At 39.8% G+C, this 16,561-nt stretch overlaps 1 protein-coding gene across 7 annotated transcripts in view; it reads right to left on the reverse strand.

Moving 5' to 3' along the window:
• The window catches only part of trim9 (tripartite motif containing 9), a 42,273-nt gene continuing 25,712 nt past the window's right edge, over nucleotides 1-16,561 (reverse strand). Inside the window, exons 4-11 of one of the 7 annotated variants that reach the window (XM_026151508.1) lie at nucleotides 12,781-12,891; nucleotides 11,490-11,643; nucleotides 11,108-11,253; nucleotides 8,032-8,170; nucleotides 5,609-5,647; nucleotides 4,342-4,591; nucleotides 3,093-3,255; nucleotides 1-2,413 (exon numbers count right to left, since the gene is read on the reverse strand). In XM_026151508.1, coding sequence (XP_026007293.1) covers nucleotides 2,336-2,413; nucleotides 3,093-3,255; nucleotides 4,342-4,591; nucleotides 5,609-5,647; nucleotides 8,032-8,170; nucleotides 11,108-11,253; nucleotides 11,490-11,643; nucleotides 12,781-12,891 — 1,080 coding nt within the window. In that variant the 3' untranslated portion in view covers nucleotides 1-2,335. The other 6 variants (XM_026151505.1, XM_026151504.1, XM_026151509.1 and 3 more) reach the window with 6 other exon arrangements.

The raw sequence follows: 16,561 nt of genomic DNA on the forward strand, positions 1-16,561 counted from the left end.
CAGCTAATAGCTCTTTGGGAAACAACTTCCTGGTGCAAAAATACTATTTTTCATCTGCCAAACTGTGTTATGTTTAAGATATTTCATAGATTTAACTAAAAAATTGGAACAAATGATGCGCTTTGTGACAGGCAACTAGTAACAAATTGCCTAAAAGTGGTTCTTTGTGTAGACACAGTATTGTTTCATCACTTAAGTTAGATGTCTTTTAAATGTTTTAGTGATAGGTCAGTGTTGAGAAGCTTAACAAACAAAAAACATTTTTCTCAAAATGGTCAAGTACAAGGGCTCAACTGAAAATGAGTGAAAAAGCAGCAAAGCCTTGAGAAAGTCTGGAGAACTATTGCTTTAAATATCTGGTTAATTGGAAGGAAAATGTAAAGAAATACAGGGGTGGCTCAAGAGTTTTGAATAGTACTGTACATCATGGTATGCACTTTCCAAAACAAACTAATATTTAATTTAACCATAATTTAAGAGAACTTGGAGGCAGCAGGGTTCATATTTTGAGGGAATCAGAGAGTATGCACATCTGTTTTTTTCCCCAGGGGCCCCTAAACCAGTTGAAACTAATCATGATTTAATGTATTAGTAATTGTAGCTAGCTTCTAATACAATTTGGTGCTAATATAACTTTTTGACTAAAAAAATGCAAACTAATGTCACTCACCTCAACCTTGTGTGCTTTTTTAGAGCTTGTTAGCAAGTGTTCACACTTTTGAGCTAAACAAAGTAAACATTATCCCTGCTAAACACAGCATGTTGGCATTTTCTTTGTCATAATGTCATGGTAACATTAGCACTTAGCATGGCTTAATCTTAAATAAATCAAACTGCTGGTCTGACATTGTGGCCCACTGAGGAAGCCAGATGTGATGCCACAAAAACAGCCCAGCGTCTGCTTTCCTCTCCTGTTGCTCTCTAATGAAATTCAACTGAGAAGCTTCCTCAGCACGAAAACAAACTCTGAAGTACATTTTCAAGACGACAAAATGTTTCATTTCTTTCTGTAACAGCTATGTATCAACTGAAGGAAACATGAAGAACTTTCGTTGAAAAACTCTGAACATCAATAACTTATTTAGCTATACACCTCTTTGTAATAGATCATTTCAATAACAATAATAAAAAACTACCAGTACTCAATCACCTACATTTAAAAAAGCCAGAACTAAGCGAGCTGCTGTAGCACCTTATTCAAACTCACTTCTATAAATGATATATATGATATATTAATCCAAAACCCCCTCTTTCCTGTTTTGAGAGCTGCACTGCAGAGAAAGGGTGCATGAAGGCCTCGCTTCCAGGAGTATCTCAGGCTGATACTGTAATTTTTCCTTTTTCTTTATACAAACGATACAGAAGGTTCACACAAGCTAAGCCACTAAGAAAAGCGTTTCATTTATACGAACGAGGATATGACAGTGACACGGCTGAGAGTCAGGCTATTGCTCTCGTCCTTGGATCGTTACGGCTGCTGACCCATCTCAACCAATCCTCACACGCTTTCATACACATGACCTCTCATTCTCCCTCCCTGTAAGTGTGTTCATGAGGAGGAAAAGACATGTTTTTGAAAAAGAAAAGAGAGGGATGAGCATGAAAAATAGGATATATTGAAGTGTATGTGGATGGTATGATGGGGGCTCTTTTTTTTCTTATAAACTCATTTACAAAACAACACCACTTTCTTGGCTATCCACTAAATATGAAGCTACAGCCAGATGTGCCTTAGTTTAGCTTTGCATAAAGACAGGAAAAAGGGGAAATGGGCAGCCACACTCTATTTAAATATGTATATTTAAATCAAAATATTTTTAAAAAGGTTGAAAGTTGGCGCCCACGCTAGCTTCCTCCCTGTTGTTTTCAGTCTTTATGATGAGCTATGTTAAGATGGGCTCCATAATCCAAATCTAAGTCTTGGAAAAACAAAAGCAAAACAAATGAGTGTATTTCCCCAAAATGTCAAACTATTAATTGAAGCCCACATTATAAACACTTTTCTAAAAACATTCCAAGTCCATCAGCTGGGAAATTTTCTTCTTCAACCAACTGGAACACATCATAATATCAAAATACAGGGTACAGACAGCAAGGCACCCTCCATACTGACAGTGTCCCAAGGATGGACCACGAGTCCGGGGTTTAGGCATGATAAAGGCATGGCTCAGCGCTGGATGGGACCTCTTCCAGATTGCTTGGGGTCAGTTGGTCAGGAACAAAAGAGAAGAAGAAGGGAAGAAGGAGTTGGCGAGGGTATTAAAGAGTTTCTGACTGGCAGGAGGAACCTCGGGAAAGCTGGGGAGGTTTCCTTAAATCGGATGGTGTTGAGTTTTCAGCACACTGAGCCAGTTGGATCAGCCTCCCCAGGAGTGTAGAAGTCAGGGATGGGTAGACCAGTGTGCAGTGTGACCTAAAGAAAAACACATTTACACACAAATGGGTTACTAAACTAAATCTATTCAATATATTTTTCCTCCTCCAGGGGGAGCTGTGGAACTATTCCCTCAAAGCATGAAGACTATTTTTCCTTCCCTTTGGGAGGCATTTTACTTCCTGGATACAGCACTACAAATGAGAAAACTGACTGGGAGCAAAAAAGAAATTCAAAGCTTCTCACTGATGTTGACTCTTTGAAGCTTTTTCTCTGTTAAGATTTAATCTCCCGAGGACATATTTGTAAAAGTTAGATAGTTGTAATGAATAATAACTGAACTCATGTGATGCTTTATTAATTCACAAGCAGAATCCTCACTTTCTGTTTGTTGCGGCGCTCCGGCAAAAGACAGAATTAGCAAATTAAACATCATCCCCCAGAGCGGCTCAGCACTTCCCCAGCATGAGAACAAATTTAAGACTGAAAGAAGAAATTAAAATCGAAAGGAAAACTATAAACTTGTTTTCTGCAATACCGTGCAGAGTCGGTTCATTATTTAGTCTGCAGTATTTGGATGTAAAAAATATATCCATTTTTACTTTACTTTTCGCCTTTATGCCTCGGTATGAACTGAAGTTTAAGGTTAGAGAGTAAATTCAGTTGGAAACAGATGATTGCAGTTACTTTGGTGCATGCATGGACTGAAATTTTCTACCTGGACGTTTCGGTTGAGGCTGATAGCGGGGTAGTAAGCGCCCTCCAAGCCTTCGAATGCCACTGGGCCCTGCTGCTCATCGTTCACGAGGAAGATGAGAATCCCACGTGTAAAGTCCAGCAGCACTCCTATTGTAGCTCCTTTAGTGATGCCACCGTCTGTCCTGTGTGGGCACAGGAAAAAAAAACAAAGGATAACCGTGTTATTAATTTACCACGGTAACCCTCCAGTTCTGAGCTTAGATTTTCCATCAAAACATGGTAAAAAAAATTAAAATCTAGCAGTGACTTATTTTAAGTCTTTGTCACTTTAGAGTCTGGATTCTTTCCAGCCTGTTAATCATATTATCAGTGCTCATATTTATCATGTAGCCTGTAACACTACTACTACTACTACTAATAATAATAAAAGTAACTACACCATGATCACATTGACCACATTTAAAAGCTACTTAAACATTCATTTACAGATGACAGACAGACATTTCGGTTGCTAGGATCAAAATTTGGCTTAAACAACATGAAATCGTGGTTTGGTCAGTCTGGTTGTATTATGTTGGTGTTTGGTGTGTTTAGTTGGCACACTTTAGGCCCCAAAGTACAAACTGAGCATCAATTAAATGGCACGGCCTACGCAAGTATCGTTAGAGCCCATGTACATCCTTTTATGGCCAAAGTATACCCATCTAATGATGGCTGCTTCTGGCAAGTTAACATAGAACGTCAAATCATCTCAATCTGAACATGGCGAAGAGTTCACCATACTTAAACAGTCTTCAGAGTCACCAGATCTCAATCCAATAGATCATCTTTAAGACAAATCTGCAGACACAGTGTGACGCTATCATGCCAATATTGTCCAGAATCTCTGGACAATGTTTCCAGCATCTTGCAAAAGGGAATCTTTTTTTAAGTGAAGCATTTTCCTGCACCTACAGTAATCTTATGCTAGAAGTAAACTTTATTTTACTTAGTGGCCTTTTATCCTGTGTTATGACAGGACAGTTGAGAATTGACAGGGAAGCTTGGGGCAGATTTAAACCCAGGCCTCTGCAACAAGCTTAATAAGTAAAACTGGTGTCCCTTTTCTAAACACTATTATACTGTACATGTAAAAGCAGAAGACTTCCATTTGTGATCGAAGAAATTACATCTGCATTAGTACATGGACAATCACTTGTCACTTTCTTTATTACCTATTGGTGTGCGAGTTGTTGTGCATGAACCAGGAGCGGTTATTGTCCACATACATGGCCCAGGCTTTGTCATCCTTCCCTAGCATCACATCCTTCAGGACGTCACTCCGAGCGATGCCGAAGGCTGGGTCAGGGTGGTTGTCATAGCGGTCAACGGTCATTTCCCAGTAATGAACACCTCGAGAGAAAGCAGTGTTCCCCAAGACCACTCGGTCATCATAGCTGTTGCACGTCACCGTCAGGTTGTCGTTGGAGAAGATGATGTCAGGGTGAGCGGACGCCGGGTCAAAGGTGAACCAAGCTACTGCACAAAGGGAAATGCGTACCATTAGGTTTTTAGTGTTAATAATATCAGTGACTGCGAGATGAGAGGCAATGATCATGATTTTACAAACACCACATAAAACCAGAAGGTAAAGGTTAGATGAGGTGAAGTTACACTGTAAAAATATCTGAATGGAGGGAACAGTAATAACATGAAAGACAAGAAGAAGACTTACTATCATTGTTATGATCAAACACGAATAATAATACCTAAACTATATACTTATACTACATAACTTAATCTATAACTTAATAAGCTTAACCACTTTTAGATAATCAAACTTGTGTCAAACAGTCTGCAAATCTTAACCGGTTCCTGCATGGAAAAGCAGATTAGTTTGATAATTATGGGTAAGGAAATTGTTAATAAAATAAAACTTAACTTTAAAATACATAACTAGAAACTTCTAATAGTTATTATAGTAAGAGGTCAGTTCACCCAAACAAGAAAAGAAACGTGAAAGGTGAAAGGTAAAAGACTCTGTGTGGATGTTCATTTAGACTGTGAACTCAAGCTTGCTTGAGCCATCTGATAACCTCCACTATCAGAGCAGACTCTGCTGTGTTGGTCTACATAAGTTAAATTTGTATTGTCTTTAGGTGAACTGCTCCTTTTCTCTATTACAACACATTGCTTTTAAACTTCTTAAACCACATGCTAATGATAATTTTGCAATACTGCTTGACTCACAGCTGAAAGACACAGTAAAAGATCTCTATGCAGGAAGGTAAACAGGCGGGCTTTTGCTGGGCTCCAGTGGACCTGCTTTTACTGGTGTCACCATGTGCAGCGACGTTCCATTACACTGCTTTATTTCCCGAAGGAAATAAAGCAAAGACATTTATTGTAGGCTTGTATTGCACGTTTAATAAGTGCAGCCCACAGAGGAGCAAACTGCCCACCTGCTGGGTTGAGTGTGAAGACCTCATTGATGAAACAAGCAATGGCCTGAAGGGGATCAGAGCAGAAACAGTGTGCAAGGAGAGTCATCCATACCTGTGCCTATAGACTGAATATCACATGGAGGGAGTCCAGCTAAAATGTGAAATGGTGGGGGGAGTGAAGAAGAAAAAAAGGAAAAGAAAAGAGGAAGAGGAGGAGAGCAAAGCGAAGCAGTGAAGCAGAGGGGTGGGAAGGGCGGTGGAGAGGGTAAAAAGCAGATTTGATCAGGGATCCTGGTTCAGCTCATTGGACATAAGACCAGAGGAGAGCCCCAAAATGAAAACAAAAGAGCTCCTAGAAACAAACCACTGCAGACTTAGAAGGAACAACGAAGGAACAATGAAAACAAAGCAATTGTTCTGAATAAGAAAAATAAGAAAAGGACAATCTGATCTGGAAGAAGGGTGCAACAACACTGAAAACGTCTGCGTGGTTAGATCACTTTGTACGCCTCCAACAGCTGCTGAGTGCTTTCTGTGTCAGGTAGGGAGGCTGTCTGGGCCTTTCAGGTCCACTGATGGATGACAAGCTTCCCCATCTATGCAGATTACCATTTAACTAATGGGAAAGCCGGTACATGGGTGGATTATACACAATCCAGCTGCTCCTCGAGGCCCTTGGGCTAAAAGGCGCAAAACACACCTTCGAACAGAATTCACATCCTGCTGCTGCCCACTGGATGAAAATCTTGTGTTTTGGAAGCCTTTAATTAATGTGATCATTTATTGTACTGCGTGAAATATAAAACAACAGAGGCTTTTTTCCGGATCTTTCAAATCCCTATGAAACTAACTAACTCAAAAAGCCTTGTGTCAGTCTGAAGAACATCAAAGAAAGAAGATTTTCTCTGCAGACTTAATATATAATATAATGTAAATACAGCATAATAATGAAAATATAAGGGTTTAACCAAGCAGCAGCAGGTTATGATTTCTTTAGATTCTCTGGAGTTAAATCAAGATTTCTCTGGTGTAAACTCCCAAATGTAGAAAGAAATGTAACTGAACTGTGATAATCAGTAAAAAAAAAGTAAGTAAGCCATTAGATTATATTACAAATGTTGTTAGAAACACCTGCCAGCTGTTTGCCAGCACGCAGATCTTCTTCATTGCATGACGTTACATTAACTACAACCACAGTGGTAACTACCCTTTTTTATGTTCATATAAAACACTTTGAAAATAATTCACTGTAACATTTCAGCTTATAATAATATCAATGGAAATACAGCCAACAGGATAAGATCATGCAAGAAAAGTGTCGGCATATTTGGGAAGATGTCAGCTGCACCTGAGGAACAAAAACATGAAGACAAACACGTGGGTGTTAAAAATGCTGAAAATATTTGCCTCTAAGAATAAATCTTGGTGGTTTGTAGAGCATCATAATTTCCAGCTTTCCATCTTGGGATAAAAAAGCTAACTGTGTGCCTTTTAAAAAAATGTTATAATGCTGTAATATAAACCTCCTCTCATTCATTTCCCCCACTTGTCATGGGAGCTACCAGTTCTTATATCATTAAGAACATCAGCAGTATTCTTTCTGTCAGCCGTGCTTCTCACCTCTTTAACTGCCAACACACATCTGCTCATTATGCCCCTAATTAGCTCCCCTTGTAGATATACCGACTGGCTTTTGGCTCCTGCCTGTTACTGCCTTACATACACCTTTGCACGCCTGCCCAGCTCCATTTGCTTTCCTCGCTTTGTTTCTTTGCTCTTGCCACCTGCTGGTATAGCTTGTTTTGAGCTGGCAGCATACGAGCCCGTTACCTGCAACATGGATATTTATGACATTGATTTGATAATGATATTTTGCCTAGCAAGCAATCTTGGTGTTTATTTTAAAGATCAATCTACAAACTGAGCAGGACATTTTACAGTGTGGTAATGGCAGACTAAAAATAAAAGGGAAACGGCGAAATCTTAATGGAAGTGAAGCAAAAGTATCTGAGTATCTGAGCATTTGTAGCCAGAGGCTGCTCGACCAGTGGTGCACCCAACCTGGTTGGAAATTAAAATCACCAATAAAATATGGCAGCGCTGCAGTGTCCCACTGTGCAAGGACGTGCTGATGGTTTGACCATCTTTATTTATTGTGTATGATAAAAACCTAATTGCCAATGTTCTCTGTTCTCACTGTTTAAATGGAGACGTTGCAATTTCTCGTTATTTCTCGTCTGACCTATACAATACACTGCCACTGATAATTAACTAATATCAGCGCTGGCCTGAGCAACCCAACATGTAGCTCTATTTTAAAAAGCACAGTGTTCTGAAAGCTTGCTTGCTCAGTAGCAAATATAAAATAAACGATGGCTGAATTTTGATTCTCTTTTTGCTCAAAACTGTCAGTGAGGTAGCGCTCTTAAAAAAACAAAACACCAATTCATACTTGAGTCTTTGCTCTTTCTAGATTCACAGTGATTTAAATTTACAGTGAAAACAAGAGGAAGAAGGAGATGAGGCTCAACGTACTCTCAGAGGTCTGCATGATCAGTGTCTTGCTGTACTGGCCGACTCCGCTGGCATTGAAGGCCTTCACCCTGGACTTGTACGTGCTGTTGAAGTGGAGCCCGTCCACTGTGCAGATGGTCTCCGTCCCCACGTACACTTCCTGTAAAGACACACAGTGCTTCCTGTTATGCTGGCAGATGCATCAAGTGCGTAACTATGACACCAAAGAGAGTCCATTTCTTCTGGAGGAGTGTCCCATTTGAATTTGGTGGAGAGGGTAATAAGAGAGAATGCGAGCTTGTACAACTGAACGTGGGCACGGCAGCCCACACTTGAGTATAAATAGACATGGGGACACAACTCGCCAGGCTCAGCGTGGAGCTGCGTAGGTGTGACTCAGTGAATCAGAGAATAAAGGAGGAAGAGAAAACTTCCCTCAGAATTTTTTGGCATAGTGCTGCATCAGATGCAGGTACAGCAATACAAGGATTTTAGTTTATATTATAGAGACGCACAGACCAGATGGCAAATTAATATTTAAACACACACACACACACACACACACACACACACACACACACACACACACACACACACACACACACACACACACACAAACCCCAAACCAAATCATCACAGATGCTGCAAAACATTCGCCACGACTCTCGTCTTGGTGCGTTTGTGTTGACGATCACACGCTAACACAAAAAGTCTCCAGGCTGTAATACAATTTGGCAATGGCTCTCTACCAATTAGCAGTTAGCAGATACAGTTTGTGAATCAGTTGGCAGATTGGATGCGAATGCTCACCATGTTACTCCACACTTGTAATTAAGAAACAGACAATTACAGAACACAAAAAGAACTTGAAGGGTGAACGACTACGACCAGCTGCTTTTAGCTTACAGTCTGCATTTAGGACGTAAGTGTCTGCTTTTCATAAGTTTGAAAAACAAAACAAAACCGGATACGTTAAGAAATAGCTGCTATCCATTTCTAGTCTCCTTACAAACCACTGAGCAAAGCAACAGCTTCACAGTCAGAATCTGCAAGGGATCTCTGCACAGCAGGGATGAAAAAGTCCAATATTTTTCGAGTTAAAAGCTCTAGTTACTGCTGCCGGGGGTGTGCGAAATACTTTAATTATGCTGCACCAGCTGCTATAATGAATATAATGGACATAGTGCTTCTTTTTTTGGAGTAATGAGAGGATGCTGACAGAAAGTGCAGACTAGAATATCGAAGATGAGATGTTTATGTATGTGTGTGTGTGTGCGGTTGGCCTTCGGGGATTTGCAGGCTGCTTTTTATTGGCTTGTGTTCTTTTTATTAAAGGAGACCTATTACACTAATTTCCGACTCCATATGTCCCAGCTCTGCATGATTCACAGTTTAAAAAGTCATTATTGATGTTATATCTGGGCATCAGCCTCTGTCTGAAACAGAGGGTTTGAAAGTGGGTGGGGCTTCTCTGCTCACAGCTAGAGTGTTGTGCCCAGGATAGCCATATTAGGAAACATGCTCCCAATGACATCATACAGGGCCAAGAACAGAAAAAAAGAACTGTGAGAAACATTTTTTGGGTCTGATCTTGTTATCCAAAAGCTGTAATAGTAAAGAGAATGGCTGCGCCATATCACACTGTCCATGTTAACATTGGTATAAACTTTTAAATGGTATCAGCGTCCTGCGACAACATCAATGATATATCAACAACACAAGCCCAGACATGTCTGCAAGCAAGAGCAGGCCATCATTACCCCTCCCCACTCTGACTGCTTTATCACCTCTTTATGTGTTTGTGTTCATATTCAACATTTGTTGTTTTTTTCGCTTGGGTTCTGGGTTAAATTATTCTTCTTTTTAAGATTTAGTCACTCCATATTTCCGTTTAATTTAAGTAAATATATATTCTGTTAAATGCCATTAACTGTCTGAACCTCGAGCTGGTTCATGACAAATATTTATAAAGGGGCAGCCCCAAATAACTTCATCACCTATCATCGGAAATATCATTTGCTTGGAATATCGTGATATAGTGCTTAAACAAATGCAACACCTAAATCACAGAAGGAATTCGGTGAACGAAATACTGAAGTTGGAAATTTTTACTGACTTTTATTGAGGATTTTTTTTTGTTTTTAATTAAGCAGCGCACATTTTTTTCCTAGGTTACATATTGGAGATCATATATAGAGGAAGATATGAGGAGCACTTTTATCTCTCTTAATTTGCTCTCTTTAAATGGAGACTCATACTACTAAAGAAGAAGATTTTGTTTTCCCCTCTCTTCTTCTTCTTCTGTTTTTAATTAAACATTGCTTTCTTGCCTGCTTACAAAGTGTGAGCCTCAGGGCTATGTTGAAATAAAACCACATTTATTCCGCAAACCAAGTAACATGACTCATTTGTTTCCAACTCCGCGAGTAGGCTACTAATAAGGTTCTTGCCTTGGCGCTGCATCCGGAATGTTAATATCACTTTTAGGAAGCCTCCCAGATTGATTGTTGCGAAAATCAACAGGCCTACTATACGGAGGTTTAGAATTCAGACACAGATATGCTTTGCCATTGTACCCAGGGAATGGCTCAGGAGGTATAAGTTGCTGTCGTAACAAAGCAGGGGCTTCAGTGAATAGAAGCGTGGGGAGTATCTTATAGGATGGATTACATGCTAAACCTCTGTGAGAGTATGGCGACTGCTTTGATGCCGGATCACGCTTCCTACAGGATCATCCTAGCGGTGGTACAAATGCTTCCTCCTGACGCCGTGTCATTCAGGGCCTTGTCACGTGACGTGCTCTGTACGACTGTCACACATTAACTTGAGTGATTTCAGCTACAAAATACTGCTGCCACATTCCCCTGGCTGAGCCGGTCTCCTCCCTGGTATCAAATGATGGAGTCTTTGCCCAGACAGAAGGAAAGCATGTCACATAAAGGTGATTTATACTCTAGCTGGTCTTGTTTTTCACTTTTTGTTTTGGGATCTAAATGTAAATATCACAAAAGTTCTCATTTAAAGAAAAATACTGCTGAAGCAGACAGATAAATTCCAGCCTGCAGGGACAAAACAGTACCTGCACTAGGAAACCTACCCTGAATGGCCCCCCATTTCCATCGTCCAGCTCTAGGATGTATCCTTCCACGGTGATGGTGGAGAGTGGTGGCTGTTTCCATGACAATGTGGCGCTGTTGTTCTGAGTGCAGCATTCCTCCAGCTGGAGCATGGGAGCAGCTGGGACTAAGAAGGGGACAAACGAGGCCAGATTACAGCCCACAGAGGTATGAAGAGACACACACTCACTCCCCAAGTGGATATAACGCTGCATTACAGCAAAGACAACTTTTATATGTATAAAAGGACACATAGTGAGAGCCTTATAATGTAAGAGTGTAAATGTTTTAGATAGAATTTTGCACATTTAAGTAGAGCAAACAGTGGTTCTTAAAAAAATATCAGGCTCTCTGTCTGTGTACCTTTCATCTGTACAAAGTCCAGCTGGTGGATTGTTTGCAGGAGAGGTCCACTGTCCAGAGTGAGGTCAAAGTCACTGGTCATCCTGGGGGTTAGGGTCCCCTTTCCCCACTGACTCTCTGTCATGTGGACTCTCCGAATCAAAGCATCAGAGATCTGTGAGACACACAGTACAGATTAATCTACCGCTAAATCTCTCATTAATAATAAGCCTGCCAGAACATTTCAGCCTCCGTTCAGATGAAGAAATGCAGATAAAGATGCAATGATCCATAAATGCAATAATGGGATTTTTCTTTTCCACCAAGTGTCTAAAAGGTTTCTAGTTGTATTCCAAAAAATGTTTTCAAACTTGGATAGTTTCTCATTAAAATTTAAAGAAAAAAAAAAGTTATAATAGGTAAACTATGTTTTCTCCCATATGTCTCCTAATTCAGGGGTGTCAAACATAGGGCCCAGGGGCCAGAATCAACCTGGCAAAGGCTCTAATTTGGCCCCAATCTGGCTTTGGAACATACGAAGGGAGCCATAGATGAAAACCTTATGAAAAGGTTTACAGGTTTTCCTCCTGATAAAGATCTTCGCCTTTGCTATTCATACTACATTAAAGTAATTAAATAATAGATAAACATCTAAGTGACAGAAACGTTTATTCTTTCTTTTATTTCATTCTCTTTATCATCAGCATTTTGAATTTCGGATTAAATGCATAGTTAAATGTCTTTACACTGACAGAAAGGGGAGTTTCTCTGGTTCGACCCGCTTAAGATCAAAGACGTGGCCCACGACGTAAAATGAGTTTGTCATTCATGATCTAATGAAGAATTTTGAATGGTGTTAAAATCACTTGCTGAATAATTAAGATATCAATTTAAAAAGGTCACCAAACACGTAATGCTTGACTGGTGTCACAAGTGTGACACAGCATTTGCTCATCACCTCATCAGAACAAAAACGTCAGTTAGAGGCAGCTTTAGAAAGAAACATAAAGTTTTTTTTGCCTTTAAACAGATGTCAAGCAAGGTTTGATTTTAATAAGGCAAAATTGTTCCCCTAAAAAGCAGAGCTTGGAAATATTTGGTTTCTTTGGCAAACCATCATTTTACGTCTTTCTAATGAAATTATGGATCAGTTTTCCAACAGTTTAATTCCAGTAATAGCCGGAGAAGTTACTTTTTGATGTCAGCTGGAGGTGTTGTACCACCTTGTTTTAAGAAATCTTTCGTCCAGTTCTACTTCATTGTTTCAGCTGTAGCTTGTAAAAGTAAAAAGGATGTCTTGTGGCCATCTTACCTGCAGGAAACCACTGGGGTCATTTTCCTTGATGACTTCCAAACAGTACTCCATCAGGCCTGTGGTCTGACGCAACTTTACTGTACAGTGGGAGATTTGATCCCGCACCACCTGGAAAAACAGGGAGAACAGAAGAGTAAACATGTATAATACACTTACAGTTCATAATCACAAGCTAATCGTCATCCCTAGAAGAAAGACAAGTAATGAGAAGAAGGATGGATGTAGACAGACCTAAAGAAAACAAGGAAAGAGGGGAGAAAAAGCCAGAAGTTCAGACAAAAGATTAGGAGCAGGATCGTCAGAGTTATTGATTGAGTAACTCTTTTTCTCTTGAGACACAGATTGAGGGAGGAAGAAGAGGCTGACGGGACACTAGCAAATGATCCTGTAACTGACGTTAACGGAAGGAAAGTGACACTGTGTTTTCACACCCGGGCAGCCTGAACAGTCATCAGTAGTTACATCACAGACAGGGATGAGGAAAAAGTTGCCCTAAAATATCTTTATGAGTTATGACACGGCTCTGAGATGCATTCAGAGTTTTCAGATTTTCTGCCCTGTATTAGTCGTTTGATTTAACAAAAAATATAATTTGGATTAGCTCCATTAATCCTAATCGAGGGGACAGGAACAGAAACCCTTCCAGAGTAACATGTCGTCTAGAAATTCCCTCTTTCTTACCGAGACTGATGTCCGCAGCTTCTTTGCAACAGTGTGAAATAAACACAAGTGCTGGACAGGGGGTTGCTAGGAAACAGAAACTTCACCGCCACAGCTCCAAGGCTGAATGGAGAGGAAAATCCTTCCTGAAGCCGTTTGCCGACCAACAGAAGATGATTTACTGATGACTGCAGTCAGTGCACACCGATACGCAATACTGTACCATAGGTGCACAGTGACTGCAATGGAATTACACCTCATTATATGTGAATTAAATTGCCTCTTGCTGATATAATCAGTTTTTATTTTACTGTGATTATTTAAGGAACCATTTCAGAAGAAGCCAACTGTATGTGGTTGTTTTAAACACTGCACCATTTTAGGATGATAATCCATTCAGAACATGAGAGATGACTTAACGGATGCCCTCTGAATGGGATCATGGAGACAGACAGTGAAGAGTAAATCCCAAACAGGGCATGATAATTCTTTCTTTTGTAATTTTCAAATTTTAACTGAGAGTTGAGACACATGGAAATAATTTTTATGGTCTGGTATTGTTTTAGGTCTTTAGTGTATATTAATGAATATCACTATTTGTCTATGTGCTACACATTTCCTCCTGTCTTGGGCTTTTTCCCACCACCATGTGATTGCCTGATTGTTTGCACATGTTTTCAGTTACGTTTGTTTTTCTTGTGCCTTTCCCTCTCTTTATAAATATGCCTGCCTGACCTTGCACACCTCCTGTAGGCTTGGCACTTCACTGCGTTCATTTATCTTCCAGTCTGGATTTTTGTTGCATATTTTCTCCCCTGCAGCGACTTCAATTCTTTATTCCTTAATTTCGAGAGCTCATTTAAGTTGGTTATATTTTGCAACCTCCCACCTGTGTCCCTGGTGTGCCGGATTTGGGTCTTATTGTGAACGCACATGAAACACATCTGATGCAACAGTCTCAGAAGCCCAGTAATGTCATGAAGCATTTAGAGATTGTGCAATCAAAGCCACCGTGAGAAGATGTAGCCAAAAGGGGCGGATTTAGAGGTTCAAACTTTCTAACCCTCCTTCACTGAAACACACACACATGAGTCTTGTGCATAAATTTGCAGCAACAGTGAACAAAAACAAAGTATGTGGTCCTGATGGAATAGGAGTTTGCCAGCAGACTCAAATCTCACTTTTACTCACATACTCACTTTTCTGGATAGTTATTGCATGGCAGCCTACCTGACTCCATGTTAACTGTTCTATTGGTGCCTTTAGTCAAGGACAAAACTGGTCAAATATCCACCTTAGAAAACTACAGCCCAATTTATCTGGGTAGCATACTGTCAAAAATATTAGAAAGAATCTTTTGGGGATAGGCTTTGAGAATATAAAACAACTATTGACAATTAATTTGCTTTAAAAAATAAAGCACTAATTTGTGCATATATGCTGTGTATATGTGGTGCATTTATGTGCTTCTTCGATGGACCAAAGGTTTTGACCGTGTTAATCATAGTTAACTATTTACTAAGCCCCCTCATATCTGATAAGGATCTTGCATTATTAGTATTCATATCAAACTATGCATGTCCAGTGGGGAAGAAGTACAACCTTTCCTCGTCAAATTTATATGGATGATCTTTCTAAAACACTAAACAAGCAGAATACAGGATACATGATGGGGGAGAGCCTTATTAATAATTTGTATGCTGATGATTTAGTTGCTTTGTTCCTTATAGAGCTGGCTTGCAGCAGCTGCTTAGAGTCTGCTCAAACTATGCTTTGCAGTATGATATGAAATTCAACTCTGAAAAGAGTGTAGCAACGATCACATCAACTTACGGAGCCCTGCAGGGGACATGGGAGAAAAAAATATTAAGACGGACTTTTGCGAGATCTCGCAAAACTAACTCGGGATCTTGCAAAAGTTGAATTCCAACAATGGCGGCAGCTACTTAGTTGTAATATTACTCTTTCTGGGTCACAAAATAAACTTTTAAGATATTTTGAGGCGTGAATGTAGTTGTGTAAACGTCAGATATCTGCTCGGTTTACAAGACATCACATATTTGCAAAAGTGCTCCGACGTTTTCGGAGATCTGACACCTACCATCTCGAAGCTAACGGGAGGTCGAGACCTACTACAGCCGGGAGGAACACCGCTTTCCCGGCACATCGTGCCTTGACCTCCCGGTCGGCTTCGAGCTGGCGGCCTCCGAAGAATGCGGCTAAAACTTTTGCGAGATCCCGAGTTTGTTTTGCAAGATCCCGAGTTTGTTTTTGCGAGATCTCGCAAAAGTCCGTCCTAATTTTTTTTCTCCCATGTCCCCTGCGGGGCTCCGTAGGGCTCCGTATCAACTAAAAAGAATCGGAAGCAAAATTTTCCCATTTTGTTTGGAAAATCTAATTTTTAAATGCACTGACTAAAGTGAAATATTTGGGCCATTTCATCAGGAATCTTTAATATGTGACAAGCAAATATGCCAGTCCATAAATTATGTTAAAATGACATGAAAACGTTTCAGTTGGGCTATAATGATGCATACAGGATCAAGATACAAGTTTTTTCTCCTGCTTTTGTAAACGCTGAAATTATTGGTTATTCATTTTGTATATTTATATTTTTATTAAAATGGCCTATAATGTCTTAAATAGAGTTTGTCTTCCATGTGGATAATATATTTGGCTCATCCATGAAAACACAGACATGTATGTTAATTTGTCCTGTTATTCTTTTGATCTCCATTACATCACGGTATGTAACTCTTTTTGCCAGTGAAATGTCAAAAAAATGCTGTTCATAATAATAAAAAGGTGTATTTATTGTTCTTCTCTGCAAGCTATATATTCATTAATACAAAGTAATCGATTACAGGCACTTTTGGCAGCATCACTGTTTGATAAACACTTATTTACAGATATGGACTGCACTGCACGGAAATTCATTTAGCAATTTTACAAACAGCATCACTGAAGATAATAATTCCTAAAAGCTTTATACTGATAATCCTGGTACCCTAGGCAGTTTATATAGCAAGTTTTATCCAGATTGATTAAAGCATCTTTAGGGAACATACATCATTATAGTAAAATAAAATGCCCTTAGTTTGGCTTACTCTAAAAACTA

This window comes from Astatotilapia calliptera, chromosome 19 (assembly GCF_900246225.1).
Source record: "Astatotilapia calliptera chromosome 19, fAstCal1.2, whole genome shotgun sequence".
NCBI classification, from domain to species: Eukaryota; Metazoa; Chordata; class Actinopteri; order Cichliformes; family Cichlidae; genus Astatotilapia; species Astatotilapia calliptera.